At 43.8% G+C, this 18665-nt stretch overlaps 1 protein-coding gene across 1 annotated transcript in view; it reads left to right on the forward strand.

Moving 5' to 3' along the window:
* Nucleotides 1-17868, forward strand: part of cnbd1 (cyclic nucleotide binding domain containing 1) — a 58505-nt gene extending 40637 nt beyond the window's left edge. Inside the window, exons 9-13 of the mRNA XM_064949140.1 lie at nt 10120-10226; nt 10511-10661; nt 10791-10858; nt 11045-11104; nt 15996-17868. Coding sequence (XP_064805212.1) covers nt 10120-10226; nt 10511-10661; nt 10791-10858; nt 11045-11104; nt 15996-16217 — 608 coding nt within the window. The 3' untranslated portion in view covers nt 16218-17868. The remainder of the gene's footprint in view (nt 1-10119; nt 10227-10510; nt 10662-10790; nt 10859-11044; nt 11105-15995) is intronic.
* The last annotated feature ends 797 nt before the right edge of the window (nt 17869-18665 follow it).

An 18665-nucleotide genomic window follows, 5' to 3' on the forward strand; every position in this document is an offset into this window, starting at 1 on the left:
CATCATTCACCAATTTCATCACTCTGAGTCAAACAGATCAAGAGATATAAACAATTGCCCATTATAGCGCCATCGGGTGGTCAATATTAATATTCTTGCACATGTTGTGTGATGATAGTGTTTGCAACATGTGTGCCACATTTTGTTACAATACGAATATCCTTGACTAATTTCTATTTATTAATGTGCTAGAGCACGCCTGCTTGAATATGTATTCGTCAATGTCGGCGAAATTGTTTAACGTAGACCTTTGTCCTTAGATGTCACATATGAAGTTTCGTGCAGATTGGTATTTCGGGGCCAGAAAAGTAGCGTTTTGCCAAACATTTTAAATGGAAGAAAATCAATCATGGCGGACCTTATGGGTCCTTGAGGGAAATGTGTTCTTTGTGAGACAAGGACCTATGTACCAAATTTCATGACTAGGTCAAATGGGGTGAGGGGCGTGACCTTTTAAAGTTTGCGTTTTCAATCTCCTGTTATAGCTCCACCATCTGGCCAATCAGTAAATGCCAGATCTCTATGAGACGCATCATTCACCCAAGTTTAGTCAAAATCGGGCTAGTGCTGTCTGAGATATTGCGTGACTAACGTACTAACGGACAGAGACAGATGCACAGTCCCATCCCCAATTTAATTTGGGGGAACAACAAATTAGATCCATCCTCTACTTCTTCCTCTCTCTCTCTCTCTCTCTCTCTCTGTCTCTCTCTCTCACTTTCTCTCTCTCTCTGTCTTTCTCTCTTCTTTCTCTCTAGCCTCTACCTATCCCTATTCCATCTTTAGATGTAGTCGAGGCGACAGGAGAGCATATGGTGAACGTTGAATGGAGACGTTACGCAGTCAGGCTAAAGGCACCGTACAAAATGTTTTATATCAAACACTTAACTCAGAACCTTGTCTTTTCCACTACTTGTAGCTCATGTCATCATCACTGATCCCCTCCCTCTTCTCTCACCTTCTTGTCTGTTAAGGAGAGAGCGAGCCAGGGCCTTCCTACAGCTCCCTCCAACAGGAGACCATACTCTCTCCATCCCCACTTTCCTCTTCATCCCCTTCATCCGAATGCAATGATACATTACCTATATCAGAGGGAAAGTGAAAGACGAAAAAATGGTGGGTGTGCATACGTGCATCCGCTAGTGATTGGATATGTTGGTTGGGGGGTAAGGGTGGGGTATAGGATAGTATCATACTGTCAAACGATAGGATCTCATCGCAGGCTGGAATAAGTCGAGCGAGTGGTGTGTGCTGTGTGTGCCGTTCGTTGATTGCTATAGGGCCGATCTCTAGCTCTATTTGCCCAGTGGGGGAGCTGAAGCTAGCCAGCCTGCTGGATCTGGGTTTATGTATCCTTGATAGATGAACGGTCCGCCTGGAGGGCAGGACTCCTGTCCTGAGGTTTGTACAGATGAATGACTTGTTTACATGCTGCTGCCTATCATCAGAGGCCTAGTCTGCCTCCCAAATGGCACCTTATTACCTATTTAGTGCACTACTACCCATAGGGCTTTGGTCAAAGGCAGTAAACTATATAGGGAATAGGGTGTCATTTGTAATTCAACCCTATAACACAATATCCCCATTTGTCTCTCTGTACTTTGGCCTGTGACATGGCGAGGATACCATAACCATCTGGCTTACCTGCCTGCCATGTTAACCTATACGGACGCCTAAGCCTGTCTCTCAATCCCCAACAGGCTACTTGATCACCTTGATTGGCTCCATGTTGATGCTTCAGTGGCTTTGAGAGGGATAGTGTTTCATGTAAAGGTTTGTGAGAGCAGAATGAAGACTGCTATCTGCTGATGCCACCATAGAGACATTCAACTACTGTCGGAACAGACAATAACTCTGGAGGTTAGGCCAGGCCATGACATTTGGGGCCACCTCAATTTGGGGCCCCTCTGTAAAAGTAATAGCCATTTTAACATTTTGATGCATCCTAAATCTCTCTATGACCCCTTCCGTCACATCTGTTATGCCAGCGCCTGTATACAGTACTGTAGGTGAGATGTACAAGTCAGTGGAGAAAGGCAGTGTTACAGAAGGCTATGACCTCACCACTGCAGGGGGACTCTTCATCTCAGAGGGGTGTGTGTCTAACTCTGGTGTTAACACTTCATGTCATCACAGGCACAACTGTCCTACAGTAGCTGCTTCAAGTTTCCACATACGGATCCTTTGTCTATATGAGATGACCTCAGTCACAGTGAATGTGTTGGACAGGCTGGCTGGCCGGCTGACTCACTGGCTGACTGGCTGACTGGCTGGCTGGTTGCTTTAACAGCGCCAACAGCTCTCCAGGCTGGCTCTGGTCCATCCAGTACCCTTTTTACATTACTATGGGTTTCACATCGTCCTTTCCAACATGGTTCAAGCAACTAAGGAACTGTAGTTAAGTAACCTGGCTTGGCTCGGTAGTGTAAAAAGGGTACATTCGTTTCCCTTCTGGCTTCAACACAACAGAAACAGCAGTCTGGCTGGAGACCAAGGCGTTTTCCCACGCGAGGCTTTTTCAGAACGTCCGATAGACAAGGCTGTCTGTATGGGAATACTGTGTCCCCATCCCAGACGGTCATGCTTGTCCAAGAGCTCTCCTCTGGAATGTAGTCCTCTAACACACACACACACACACACACACACTGCACATAGTCTGGCAGACTGTTTTACATTGATTGTTCATGGGGATCAAACATCCAGCCGGTATCTTAATCCAAGCAAGAGATGGATTACATTACGCTTTGTGTGTAAAGTGGCTGATGGATATTTTCATAGTGGTGCATGGCATGAATGAAACACATGTTTTCGGGGTATTGTAAAGAGTGATTCACCATGCCTTAGTCTTACAGACTCGCATACGTCTTCAGCGAGGTATCCTGTTACACTTAATTGAATATGACCGCTCTGCCTTATGACGTACGTCGAATGCCTCCGAGGCCGACAGGTAAAGTAGTGGTTGATCACAAGCAGATAAGTATGATTTTCCCCTTCCTGGAATCTGGTGAAGCCAACACAATTTCAACGTATACTGGTAATAGAAAATAAAACGGTTAATTTAGAAAATATCCCTTTCCTTCGGTTGTAGGCATTTCCTCTTCTTAATAATTCTCAGCTGTCATCTTTGTGCCTTTCTCACCCCGTCTTCAACCACCTCACCCTCCTCCCCTTCTCCAAACTGTGGCAAGGCTCTACTATCCATCATTGGCTGATTATTGTTTCAGAGAGCTCATTACTGTAGACGAGGGCCTCAAACAGACTAATAACTGACTATTAGGGCCCTATTAGAGTGGCTAATTCAACCCCTATTTGGATTTCCTCCCTCCGTCCCTGTATACAGTGAATGAGGTCAACCACAGTGTTTGGACAAAACTCCCTTCCGAATCTTTCTCTGTCTGGCGCATGAATGCACATGTACACACAGAGGAGAGGAGAGAGGGTTTGGCTGTCTCCCATCACACCAGTAAAAACACTGGCATTAACTACCCATTAGTTCTGTGACAATCAAAAGTCTGTCAGGCAGCAACTTAAACGTTAAGGGGAGAGGACAGGGAGGCCAGAGACGATATGGCTTGTCAGTCAAGAGTTACTATCAGCTCCAGGAAAGATAATGGACTGCACGCTTGATGTTTTCATTTCACGGTAGATGCTGTATGCTTGGAGATATAGTAAGCACAACCAATGCACTCTGATGTATGGGAAAATCATACCAAAGACAACCTCACACTAACCCTGCCATCTAGCAGTTTATCCTAAATACCCTGCACATTGCCCATTTTTCATTTTCTATGTGAAAAAGGATAACAATACAGACATGGCCACTAAATTAACCTGGTCGCCAGGGGAAAACAGCCCTCTCACTTAATATGTGACGGCAGTTTGAGTGAACCTTGGCCCCAGCCTGTTCTGTAGGGAACATTGACTATGACTGCGGTAGAAATTACACCCTGTTCCCTATAAATTGCACTATTTTTGACCAGAGCCATATGTGTCCTGGTCAAAAGTAGTGCACTAGGGTATAGTGTGATATTTGGAACGCAGTCTTTGACAGAGAGTTGGAGCAGACAGACACAGTCCAGGGGATCCTACTGGGTAATTTCCCAGGTGAGGCCCTGTTAACTGTTTGATTATTCTGGGGCCTGAGTGAGTGAGAAAGGTCAAAGGGGATCTTGAGGTTCTGAGGTCTTAAATAAAAGCTGCCAAGCGTTTCATTGGAATAGGCCGGGATGAAATTAGGCCCGGGAATGACACACACACACACACACACACCATGGCTCCCCCAGTGATGTCTACCACTGTATGTGAGGCTGGGCCCTCCCGTACTGTCAGCACACATAACAAATGGGCCCCGTTTGTCCAACTTTCCCCTACATAGAGATAGCGTTTAAAAACACCTGTCAGCACTAATATACCGTGTTTCTCCTAGCCGTTAAAGGCTAGAGGGCCGTGAATCAATATAATGCTCACCTCCCAATGCACACAAACCAACGATTTGTCACATGACAAAATAATCCTCCAGCCCAGACTTTGGGGCCTCTTGCTAAAACAAGAGGACTTCTTCTGTAATTTACAGTGTAGCCTACTTTTTTTTCACAATACTTTTGGTATATTTTGTCGGTTGTGATGCATTAGTCAAAGAAGCGGTGGATTGGGTGTTGCTGTGGGGGTTAGTAGGATGTGTGTTTGTGTGTGCGCGCGCAGTAACCCAAGAGTGTTCGTGGCGATGAATAGACACATAGAGTACAGCTTCAAGTAAGGTTAAGAGGGTGGTGTGTGTCTCTTTGTTAACTACAGCTGGTGAGCAATCTCGAATGCGAAGGAAGTCTCAAGGTTTTACTCTCCTGAGTTAGAATACCTCATGATAAGCTGCAGACCTTACGTAGATGTCTGTTTACTTGAGCGAGCTAAGGCCGCACTCAACGAGCTGAAAAGGGCCATAAACAAACAAATAAAATGCACATCCAGAGGTGGCGCTCCTTGTGGCCGGTGATTTTAATACAGGGAAACTTAATTCTGTCTTACTTCATTTTTACCAGCATGTCTCCTGTGCAACCAGAGACGACACAACTCTAGATCACCTCTATTCCACACACAGAGACACATACACAACTCTAGATCACCTCTATTCCACACACAGAGACACATACACAACTCTAGATCACCTCTATTCCACACACAGAGACACATACACAACTCTAGATCACCTCTATTCCACACACAGAGACACATACACAACTCTAGATCACCTCTATTCCACACACAGAGACACATACACAACTCTAGATCACCTCTACTCCACACACAGAGACACATACACAACTCGATATCACCTCTATTCCACACACAGAGACACATACACAACTCTAGATCACCTCTATTCCACACACAGAGACACATACACAACTCGATATCACCTCTATTCCACACACAGAGACACATACACAACTCGATATCACCTCTATTCCACACACAGAGACACATACACAACTCTAGATCACCTCTATTCCACACACAGAGACACATACACAACTCTAGATCACCTCTATTCCACACACAGAGACACATACACAACTCGATATCACCTCTATTCCACACACAGAGACACATACACAACTCGATATCACCTCTATTCCACACACAGAGACACATACACAACTCGATATCACCTCTACTCCACACACAGAGACACATACACAACTCGATATCACCTCTATTCCACACACAGAGACACATACACAACTCGATATCACCTCTACTCCACACACAGAGACACATACACAACTTGAGATCACCTCTACTCCACACACAGAGACACATACACAACTTGAGATCACCTCTACTCCACACACAGAGACACGTACACAACTTGAGATCACCTCTACTCCACACACAGAGACACATACACAACTTGAGATCACCTCTACTCCACACACAGAGACACGTACAAAACTCTAGAGCACCTTTACTCCACACACAGAAACACATACAAAACTCTAGATCACCTCTACTCCACACACAAAAACACATACAAAGCCCTCCCTCACCCTCTGTTTGGCAAATCTGATCCTCTATCCTCCTGATTCCTGCTTACAAGCAAAAACTTAAACAGGAAGTACCAGTGACACCCGTTTCGCGAGCACAGACTGAACATTTTCCCAGGATTCATCCGATAACGTTGAAGAGTTTACAACATTAGTCACCGGCCTCATTAATAAGTGCATCGTCCCCACAGTTACCGTACGTACATATCCTAACCAGAATCCATGGATTACAGGCAACATCCTCACTGAGCTAAAAGCTAGAGCTTCCGCTTTCAAGGAGCGGGTCACTAATCCGGACACTTACAGTTGAAGTCGGAAGTTTACATACACCTTAGCCAAATACATTTAAACTCAGTTTTTGACAATTCCTGACATTTAATCCTATTACAAATGCCCTGTTTTAGGTCAGTTAGGATCACCACTTTATTTTAAGAATGTGAAATGTCAGAATAATAGTAGAGAGAATGATTTATTTCAGCTTTTATTTATTTCATCACATTCCCAGTGGGTCAGAAGTTTACATACACTCAATTAGTATTTGGTAGCATTGCCTTTAAATTGTTTAACTTGGGTAAAGGTTTGTAGGCCTCCTTGCTTGCACATGCTTTTTCAGTTCTGCCCACAAATGTTCTATAGGATTGAGGTCAGGGCTTTGTGATGGCCACTCCAATACCTTGACGTTGTTGTCCTTAAGCCATTTTGCCACAACTTTGGAAGTATGCTTGGGGTCATTGTCCATTTGGAAGACCCATTTGCGTCAAAGCTCTAACTTCCTGACTGATGTCTTGAGATGTTGCTTCAATACATCCACATAATTTCCCTCCCTCATGGTGCCATCTATTTTGTGAAGTGCACCAGTCCCTCCTGCAGCAAAGCACCCCCACAACATGATGCTGCCACCCCCCGTGCTTCACGGTTGGGACAGTGTTCTTCTGCTTGCAAGCCTTCCCCCTTTTTCCTCCATACATAACAATGGTCATTATGGCCAAACATTTCTATTTTTGTTTCATCAGACCAGAGGTAATTTCTCCAAAAAGTACGATATTTGTCTTCATGTGCAGTTGCAAACCGTAGTCTGGATTTTTTATGGTGGTTTTGGAGCAGTGGCTTCTTCCTTGCTGAGCGGCCTTTCAGGTTATGTCAATAGAGGACTCTTTTCACTGTGGATATAGATACTTTAGTACCTGTTCTCTCCAGTATGTTCACAAGGTCTTTTGCTGTTGTTCTGGGATTGATTTGCACTTCTCGTACCAAAGTACGTTCATCTCTAGGAGACAGAACACGTCTCCTTCCTGAGCGGCTGCGTGGTCCCATGGTGTTTATACTTGCATACTATTGTTTGTACAGATGAACGTGGTACCTTTAGGCGTTTGGAAATTGCTCCCAAAAATGAACCAGACTTGTGGAAGTATACAATTTTTTCTGAGGTCTTGGCTGATTTCTTTTGATTTTCCCATGATGTCAAGCAAAGAGGCACTGAGTTTGAAGGTAGGCCTTTAAATACATCCACAGGTACACCTCCAATTGGCTCAAATTATGTCAATTAGCCTATCAAAAGCTTATGTCGCCATGACATAATTTTCTGGAATGTCCCAAGCTGTTTAAAGGCACAGTCAACTTAGTGTAAACTTCTGACCCACTGTTATTGTGATACAGTTAAATAATCGGTCTGAAAAGAATTGTTGGTAAAATTACTTGTGTCGTGCACAAAGTAGATGTCCTAACCGACTTGCCAAAACTATAGTTTGTGGAGTGGTTAAAAACTAGTTTTAATGACTCCAACCTAAGTGTATGTAAACCTCTGACTTCAACTGTATAAGAAATCCCGCTACGAACACCGACAAGCCATCAAACAGTCAATACAGAACTAAGATCGAATCCTACTAAATTGGTTCTGACACTCGTTGGATGTGGCAGGCTTGCAAACTATCATTGATTACAAAGAGAAACCCAGCTGCTTCCCAGTGGCACGAGCCTAACAGACGGGCTAAATGCCTTCTATTCTTGCTTCGAGGCAAGCAACACTGAACCATGCATGAGAGCACTGGCTGTTCCAGACGACTGTGAGATCTCCGTAGCCAATGTGGGTAAGACCTTTAAACAGGTTAACATTTACAAGGCCACAAGGCAAGGCAGGTTACCAGGACCAGCTGGCAAGTGTCTTCATTGACATTTTCAACCTCTGCCTGATTGTCTGCAATACCTACATGTTTCTAGCAGACCGCAACAGTCCTTGTGCCCAAGAATGCCAAGGTAAGCTGTCTACATTTTTTAATTTTTTATTTAACCATTATTTTAGGAGATAAGTTGACTGAGAACACATTGTCATTTACATCAGCAACCTGGGGAATAGTTACAAAGGAGAGGAGGGGGATGAATATCGCCCCGTAGCACTGCTTTGAAAGGCTGGTCATGGCTTACATCAACACCATCATCCCAGACACCCTGGACCCATCCAAATTCGCATACCGCCCCAACAGATCCACAGATGATGCAATCTCTCTTGCACTCCACACTACCCATTCACACCTGGACAAAAGGAACACCTTTTTGAGAAAGCTGTTCATTGACTACTGCTCAGCGTTCAACATCATAGTGTCTTCCAAGCTCATCACTAAACTCTGGACCCCGGGACTAAACACCTCCCTCTGCAACTGGATCCTGAATTTACTGACGGGCCTCCCCCAGGTAATGAGGGTAAGCAACAACACATCTGCCACACTTACCCTCAACACAGTGGCCCCTCAGGGATGCGTGCTTAGATCCCTCCTGTTACTTCCTGTTCACCCAAGACTGCATGGCCACAAACGACTCCAGCAGCATCATTAAGTTTGCTAACGACACAACGGTGGTTGGCCTGATCACCGACGTTGATGAGACCGCCTCCCTATAGGTGGTCAGTGACCTGGTGCCAGGACAACAACCTCTCCCTCAACATCAGCAAGACAAAGGAGCTGATCGTGGACTACAGGAAATGAAAGGCAGAGCACGCCCCCATCCACATCAACAGGGCTGTAGTTGAGAGGGTTGAGAGCTTCAAATTCCTTGGTGTCCACATCACTAAGGAATTATCACGGTTCACACACACTAATACAGTCGTGAAAAGGTACAACAATACCTCTTCTCCCTCAGGAGGCTGGGAGAGCATCTTGACTGTGTTAGTGTGCACCATTGAGAGAATCTTGACTGGCTGAATTACTTCTTGGTATGGCAACTGCCTGGCATCTGACTGTACGGCACCACAGAGGGTAGTGAGTACAGCCCAGTATCTAACTGGAGCCGAGCGCCCTGCAATCCAGGACCTCTATACCAGGCGGTGTCAGAAGAAGGCCCTAAAAGACTGCTCTCTCTGCTACTAATTGCAGTGCGGTAGCAGAGAGAACAGTCTATGATGGTTGGCTGGAGTCTGATTTATTTTTAGGGCCTTCGTCTGATGCACCAAGTCTGGAACCAACAGGACTCTGGACAGCTTATACTCCCAAACCGTAATAATGCTAATTAGTTTGTCTGGGTAGCTAGCTGGTTAACTTTTTAACTATCTGCATTGACCCTTTTTGCGCCAACTCTTTTGACTCCTCACATACGCTGCTGCTACTGTTTATTATCTATCCTGTTGCCTAGTCACTTTATCCCTACCTATATGTGTTTATCTACCTTAATTACCTTATACCACTGCACATCAACTCGGTACATACCCCGTGTATATAGCCAAGTTATCATCACTCAGTGTGTATTTATTCCCCATGTTATAATTGTTCTATTCTTCTCTCTGCATTGTTGGGAAGGGCCGTAAGTAAAATTCCACTGTTAGTCCACACCTGTTGTTTTGAAAGCATGTGATGAATAACATTTTGATTTGAGTACAGAACATACTTACAAGGTCGATGCTACACACACCGACCCACACTTCTCACGTACTGTATGCTGGTTCATAACCTCATCCATCCTATGATAAAGGAGCCCACACTCTGACCTGAAGAAGCAGAAGAACATTACTTGATCTGAAATGAGTAGGCATGCAGGTGGAGAACTTATTTCCCTATTTCCTCCTCTTTTTCCTTCTCTCTTCTTTCTGTAGTACTGGCGAAGGAAGGTAAGGTGTGTCCCTTTGTGGCCTACATCCGAGAGGGGGAGTGTAACATCCTCCAGGACATTAACTCGCTGATGAGGACCCCACAGGAGAAGGTGTCGGTCTGTGTGCGCGCACACACACACACACACATCACACTGTAACAGTAGGCCTTCCTCCAGGCTGCTGCATGTTCCCTGTTTGATTAAAAACCACTTCATCTAAATCAAGGAGTGAAAGAGCAGGACTTGATTTGAATATTAATTACATGGTTAAGACTGATTATCATAATTGTGTTACATTTTATACCGGGAAATGGTAATATCAATTCCAGGAACATGTCATTTGTGATAATGATTGGGCCTTGACTATTTTTCCTTCATTGGTTGTTGGTTTCCAGGGCAGCAGGATAAAGTTGGTTGTCGTTGGGAAGCTCGGACCAATGGAATCGTTCGGTGAGGTGAGCATCCTGCTTGATCAGCCCTCCCCCTGCAGCATCGTCACGGCGACAGAGGTGCAAGTAGGGATCATCCAACCAGATGCTCTGAAACGTTAGTCACATGCTCTTATATCATATCTGGTAGCCTATACAATCTCTTAAACTGTTGGATGCTTGAAAGGAAATAATAACTGAGTTCATTACTGTGCGTTAATTTGATTAATATTCATATTTTGCTTAGGACTTGATTCAGTAACATCGGCACTGATGTTACAAACAGCACAGCCGACTTACGGGAAGTTGAGTCAGGTACTGCAGTCAATTTGTCCAACATATTAACCTTACATTATTCACCCTTTCCCTTTACCCTGATACTATTGTGTTATGGAACAAGTGGAAAAGCACTGGTTCGAATAGTGAATAACATTCTGTTGCATTCACCTAGAATACTGTTGACCACTTGGTTCTGTATGACTTGTCCCTGTCTTATTCCAGGAAGAGATTAACAAGGAATACATCAGACAAGAGCGGCACAAGGAGTGGGACCACATAAAGGTGTAGTGTATACGTCAGTAAAGCATATTGTTACTGTACTTTCTTTCCTTTTCTCACTAACGAGCCTTTAAATTCTACTAAGCCTTTTCACATTACAGAGCTGTACAACACTGGCCTGATTATGCATCCACCATAGTTTCTGGACCTGTGCAGTGAAGGACAATGTGAATAGAAAATAACAAGCCAGCACAGTACGGGTCGGCTCAGTAGTGTGAAAAGGGTCTCTCTCTGTCTTAGACTCTTATAGAATACCCAGCACAGTACGTTATAATCCCTGTGCCTTGTCCAAACCCAGAACACAAACACAACGTTTCTTCTGAGAATCAGCAGCCATGCAGCCAGCCCTAACTAATTCCCAGGCCTGAGTGCCAATGTCTGCCTTTGTTCTCAACTAACAGTGTGTGTGTGTGTGTGTGTGTGTGTGTGTGTGTGTGTGTGTGTGTGTGTGTGTGTGTGTGTGTGTGTGTGTGTGTGTGTGTGTGTGTGTGTGTGTGTGTGTGTGTGTGTGTGTGTGTGTATATATTTGCGCAAGTCCGCTTGTGTATGCGGGTATGCGTGCCAGTTTCCCATAGATGATTACACCACTGTGTAGCTCTGCTCTGTTATTGCCATGGCAAAATCCTTACTTGGAAGGAAATTCATTATGGACGCTGGCTAACTGGTCCAGTGCAGTCCTCTCTGAGGTACCTTTCTACAGCTACAGCTTGTGTATCTCCCACGTAATAAAGACAGACGGACAGGCCGGCCAACCTCCCTTTCTCTGGCTGCTTGTTTCACAGGAATATAACCTTTCAGACCCTTCCCATGTAGCTCTGGGTTGTAGGCCAATAGAAAGGGTCTCTTTGTGCATTTTGTCAGGAACACTATACACTTTGTCTGTCAGGAGGCTAAAGTGATCATCAGCCTCAGCTGTCTGCCTCTGTCATGGTTTGGTTTGGTTTAGTGTGTGGTCTGGATCTGGGTCTCACTGCCAAGCTTTCTCGGCTGGACAGACAGGAGGCGTTGGAGTTCGGGAGCCCTGGCCTGTTGAGGTGTGGTGGGAACCGACATGCAGTGTCCCACGGCCAATGAGAGAGGAGGATCTTGACCGATGAAAGCCTCACAAAGCACACCGTTACCGTAACAATCAACTGTCATGAACAGTGTTCTGATAGTGACATAGAGCTTGTTGGGTGTTGTTATCCTAGCTAACACATAGAGACTAAAACAGACAGCTGTAGCTAGTTGTTTCAAACAGCATGTTGTTGTACAGTATAAGGTCAGCTGTCCTGCAGTGGTATGAATCGGCCCGTTGTTCTACAGGGAGGCCTCTGTAGCACCACTGTAGCTTCTCTCTTACATGCAGCCTTTTCCTGATCCCAGATCTGCTTGTGCTGTATTTCCAAGATCATGGGAGTTATCTATACAACCCATCAGGTTAATGCAGCCTCTCTCTGCATGGAGCCAGATACGTCTCCTTCTCATGTTAAGTGCCTTTTGAACTGTGGTTCATGCCATTTAACATGTAAAAGACATTTAAAGCTCCAGTGTCAGTGCTTGCTTGTATGTCATGCGTGTTTATGGCAATTACACAGTCTGACAAATGGACACTGATGAACCTAAACAGAAACAAAGGATATGGGTCTATTGAAACCTTTCGTTCTTGCTACAGCTGATGGCATTTTCCATCTGCCATCGCTAAATGGTGTTAGATCATTTACGATCTGTAGCAGGAGCACAGAGCTGGAAAAGCGATTGTTGGCATGTCTTGCCTCTCTTTGATGGAGACGGGCAGTTATTATGCCTGTTTGATTGCTAATCTTACTGTTGAGCTGACGAATGACAACAGTCACAGCGTTTGTTTGCTGTCAGGCTTTATTTTCCAGCTCCAGAATAAGGACAGATTTGTTTGTTTATGCTCTCATATGGAGAACCCAGAGTGGCTATGATTAATAGGACTGCGAGTGTTCACGTTTCTGACGCAACAGCCCTGTTTTAGCCAAACATCAGAACAGTTTTTTTTTTTGCCTTTTAAATAGATTTAGGAGTTAAGCGTTTCCAAAGTATTGGGACAAGGGTGAATCACCTATAAATGATGTGTTATTCCTATGTTATGCTCAGTAATCTAGGCTGAGTGTGTGTAATTTTGGGCGGTGGAGTTTTACGTCAGACGGTAGGTTCTAAATATGGGTTGGAGAAGAGGTTCTGTGTCTTCCTGGGTTTTTTTTAGTCTCTGGTCACTGTTACGACAGACGTCTCCATGAATGTGGGTGTGGTGGGGAAAAAAAACGCAAACAGACAGACAGTGACTATTATTCCTTACTTGTGTAACCTTGTCTGAGACCTAATGACTTGAATTAGCTCCCCGAGACACAAACAGACAGCGTTTGAAACACTGTACTCCTAGGTAACAAAGATAGTGAACAATGAAGACTTCTATTAGCCCCCGGAGCTAATGCCCAGTTTTTGGCTCAGATCGCCAAACAGTCTTGTGGTACACTACCATGTTTGCAAGTGTCATGCCCTTGAGAATATGGATGGATCACTCAAAAAATAAATGACTTTCACCAGACAACGACAAAATGTTCATCAGCTTTTCCTTTCAGAATGTGCCGATTTACATTTTCTTATTAAAGGTTTTGAGTCCCTCAAAATATCACTCAATCCACACAAAAGAAAAAATCCTAACAAATACATGATTGTCTAATAGGAAAATAATAATGAGCAAAGCCTTTTGTTCAAGAAATTCTTTACATTCCCCAAAATAATAAGTCCTAACCGTTATGTGATTGTTTCATACTGAGGAACTGCATGAATTAATTTCTCAGACAGAACCATCTGAATTGAACCAATCAATATCTGACCAGACTGAATACAGAGCACCAGTTTGCAAGAGAGTGTTTGGGCAAGATAAAATTCTGCAGCGGAATATTAAAATGGTCCTGATGTTACATCTTAGCCACACTGATATGAAGGATGATGCTGATTGTGTTGAATGCTTCACTTATAACCAGTGCTATATAGTGCGAGAGCGTGTGTGTGTGTGTGGCGTGTGTCGAGCAAGAGAAAACGCGTCGGAAAGACAAAATTCATCCACAGACACAAATGTGGGTTCATAAACAAATGGATATTGATCTGTGATTTGTGTGCTCACACACATCTGTTTAGACTGCAGCCCAAATAAAGGCTTCACAGAGTTCAAGTAACAGCCACATCTCAGCATCAACTGTTCATTGGAGACTGCGTGAATCAGGCCTTCAAGGTCGAATTGTTGCAAAGAAACCACAACGAAAGGACGAGATGAAGAGACTTGCTTGGGCCAAGAAATACGAGCAATGGACATTAGTCCGGTGGAAATCTGTCCTTTGGTCTGATGAGTCCAAATTCAAGATTTTTGGTTCCAACCGCCATGTCTCTGTGAGACGCAGGGTAGGTGAACGGATGATCTCCAATGAAGCATGGAGGAGGAGGTGTGTAGGGGGGGTGGTGCTTTCCTGGTGACATTGTCAGATATTTATTTAAAATTCAATGCACACTTAACCAGCATGGCTATCACAGCATTTTGCAGCGATACGCCATCCCATCTGGTTTGCGCTTAGCGGGACTGTATCATTTGTTTTTCAACAGGACAATGACCCAACACACCTCCAGGCTGTGTAAGGGCTATTTGACCAAGAAGGAAAGTGATGGGAGTGCTGCATCAGATGACCTGGCCAACACAATCACCCGACCTCAACCCAACTGAAATGGTTTGGGATGAGTTGGATCACAGAGTGAAGGAAAAGCAAACAACAAGTGCTCAGCATATGTGGGAACTCCTTCAAGACTGTTGGTAAAGCATTCCAGGTGAAGCTTGTTGAGAGCATGTAAAGCTGTCATCAAGGAAAAGTGTGGCTCCTTTGAAGAATCTCTGATATAAAATATATGTTGATTTGTTTAACACTTGTTTTGGTTACTACATGATTCTATATGTGTTATTTCATAGTTTTGATGTCTTCACTATTATTCTACAATGTAGAAAATAGTAAAAAATAAAGAAAAACTCTTGAATGAATCAGTGTGTCCAAACTTTTGACTGGTACTGTATAATTGGTTATCTGTTTCCTATAATCAGACCCAGGTAGTGTGGGGTGCCAAAGTCCAATGTAATAACGCTCCATTGATTGGTGCTTCTGATCTTTAGCACTGGGCATACAGTGTGATATACTGGCAGGGGCATCGTGCACCTAATAAATCTGATGAGGCAGAAAGTATGTGAGGATGGCTGAAGGGTGGTCCGTAGGGGCGCTAGGCTCCCCATCCGGAAGTTGGAGAATTTAGCATTTTTCAAACACGTGAAATAGCATATTCATTGTGCTTAATTCTTTGTAAAAAAAAAAGTTTTTCTGTCGATTTTTCTGCATATTGAAGCATACTTCTTGAGCTCTCTCCTTCTGACTGGTGGTTATTTTCTTAAAGAAACAAAATATGCTTCTCTGCTAAAAATCTGGGTAAAAGGTTCAAAGGAATTTGAGTGTTATTTGTACATTTAGTTATTGATTGTCTACAACCTTGCCAGCAGGCATGTCAGCTAAGATAGACAAGCTAGCTACTCTAACTAGATTGATTGCCTGAAATGGCTTCTTGGTAGCTATTTATAAGGTTGGGGAATTGGGAAACCATCTGGGCTAGCTAATGCCAACTTCCTAAAATTGCAAAGTCGCTAGTAGTATTACAGAAGGAAAATAAATGTGTAATTACAATTTGTAATATTATAATATTGTTTTTTTTACTGGACAATTCTGAGGGAGCACGTACCCCTGTGCCCCTTATGGGCATGACACCTCTGTACTGCAATGCAGTGTGACATCCTGTAATGCTCCCCATAAGTGTGTATTTTAATGTCATGTTTTGTCTCTTATTTCCTCCACAGAAGAGAGTGTTGTCTGATGCCCTGCTCTACAACGGGATCCAGCAGGGGAACGGGAAGTGGACCTTCACTAGGGGAGGTGGAAGAAGATCTGTGGACAAGAGCAACCCCCATCCAATAAACACAGCACACACACAAACACCCCAGAGTATACTGCCTGCTTTGACTCCAGATGTTACAACAACAACGCAAGAAAACACAGGAACTGACATTGCCAAACCCTAATTTGCTGTTTAAAAGTATAACTCCAGTCCCATGCTCCAATCCAACTTCTGACACCACACCCTCCAATATCCCGCCACATACACTTTCGTTCTCTGCCTGTATCTTTGGACTCAACGCACAGTGACCACTCCAGATGTACACGAATATAGCGTCAAAGAAAATAAACTGTTATTCTCCCCAGCTTTCACTCTCACTCAAAGCCTTTGAAATAAGAGGCCGTTATTGTCAATCAGCTAGCAGCTTTCACTGCAGTGCTTCCTATATCCCTGCCAGGGCCAGAGGAACTCTGAGGACAGTGACACATCATGTTGTCTTTCACCCACTTAGTATAACGTAACCAGACATGTCCTACGTGTGCAAATACAGAGCCTGACCCAGCCCCAAAAAACCCACCATAAGCATACACCCCCAACACAGGCCAAAACAACACAGCCGTATTGGATCTTATACTTGTGTGAAACAGTGTTGGGCAAGACAGGCAACAAGTCCGCAATGACATACAGAGCCCAACACAACATCTTGTTGCGCAGACACTGAATACTGTAGAGAACGGAAAGCAATTCTTTATGAAAGAGACAATGCTGAACCGTATCATAGAGAAACTGAAATGACACTTGACCGTATAATTAGTTTTATGTCTAAATATTTGGGTCGAGACATAGACTTTTTAGATTGCTGGGATCTGTATGGAAACAGAAACACAGACCTTAAAATACATGGTGTTTGTTTAGATTTGACAGACCGCAACTGACCTTGACCGAGACTGTTTGTTCCACATTCCCAAAGGAAAATACCTCTTTATTGCTTCTTTGTATATATTTTTGTTTTCTCCTCAGATGACAGTTCTGTACTGAAATGACCTACTGAAATTGTCCCTCAGTCTGGAGAATGATTTGAGATGAGAATGGGCTTGAAACGAGCTGTGGTAAATGGTATGGTTTTATTGTAGCAAATATTGTAGCATCTCCTCGTCTGCATAAGCCTAATTTGATTAAATGTTTTTGTGCGTGTGTGTTATGGAAATTTTACCTGCATAGAGATGCATTTAGCAATTTGTGCTCTATTCATTGGTTAATCTTCACCTTTTATCCCCGCCAAAAGTGTTCCTTCATGTTAGCAGAGATTTCAGAAACTCAAACAAATAGCTAATTCCCAAGATGAGTGAGGCTCTTAACCCTTAATAACATTGACACAAGTAAGATTAATCATGCTTTCACGTGGTTTTGTCCACACACGCACGGTCATTTCACACAGTCCAAGAGCTGCTTTCAATACAATGTTTGGCAGGTTAGGTTGGTGAGGTGAGATGTTTTCCCTCAAGGTGCAGGGGGAAATGACAAAGCTGTTTCCTTTGTTTGGACAAGGCCCCGTGAGAACGTAGTCCAAGGCTAGAGGAGAGGTGTTGCATGTGTCTCCAAGGCGAGAGGAGAGGTGTTACCTAGGTGTGGTGTGACACAGTCACGGTAGGGGGTGTTACTAGGAAACGAGGTGATGAAGCCTGAAATATCCCATTTACTTCCCATGACCTCACAACAGGACATGCTATCCCACACAACACTTTACTGGACTCCAGGGCATTTCACCACATGTGTATATAAAAAATGGTAATAGCCACGCATTGTGGAGTTTTCATTAAGCCTCCTCTTATCTGTAAAATAACAGAATACTGGTCAGATAATTGACTGCTCAGATCAGATGATTATTCCAAAAATGACTGGTGCATATCTTGTTCAATTACACTCTGCATTTATTTACCTGTCTTTGGGAATTTAATTCTCCTGGCATTTATTTCCCGTGGGATTTCATACAACATGTTATAATAAACACAGTGCAGGCTATATGGAACATGGGATAGACCTAAATGACACCCTATTCCTTATATAGTGCACTACTTTTAAATAGAACCCTTATGGCCCTGTTCAAACGTATTGTACTAGGGAATAGGGTGCCATTTGGGAGACACCCACTGTCTTGGGCCTGTCAATCATAGCTGCTGCTGACCTGTTAATTTCTTGTTTATTAAGCAGTAGAGAGGCTGGAGCTCTTCCCAAGGATATACACATCACACATACTGTATGGGAGTTGTCTGCCTGGCCGTGTCAGTGGATCTGCACCTATTGACATCAACCATTGTTTCTCTACTCTGAGAAAGGAAACCGTAATAGATTAACACAGCCAATTATCTTGGCACAGAGTTTTGTCTTCTTCATAATGAACTCTAACCCCTGAAGTTGGGGGAATAATCTATCATGGCTCTCTCTGCTGTGTGTCCCCAAATAGGAAAAAGCACTCAAGTTGTTCTATAGCAAAACGAAACAAATAGCAACTGATTTGTTCCCACCCCCCCATAAAATGCAGGGGGCTTATTTGTGCTGTTTGGCTGGGAATTCGAAATCCATGTTTCCTGGTTGTTAGATGGACAATTGTTTGTCTAGCTATCGGATCTTC

This window comes from Oncorhynchus masou, chromosome 30 (genome assembly GCF_036934945.1).
Source record: "Oncorhynchus masou masou isolate Uvic2021 chromosome 30, UVic_Omas_1.1, whole genome shotgun sequence".
In the NCBI taxonomy this organism is placed as follows: domain Eukaryota; kingdom Metazoa; phylum Chordata; class Actinopteri; order Salmoniformes; family Salmonidae; genus Oncorhynchus; species Oncorhynchus masou.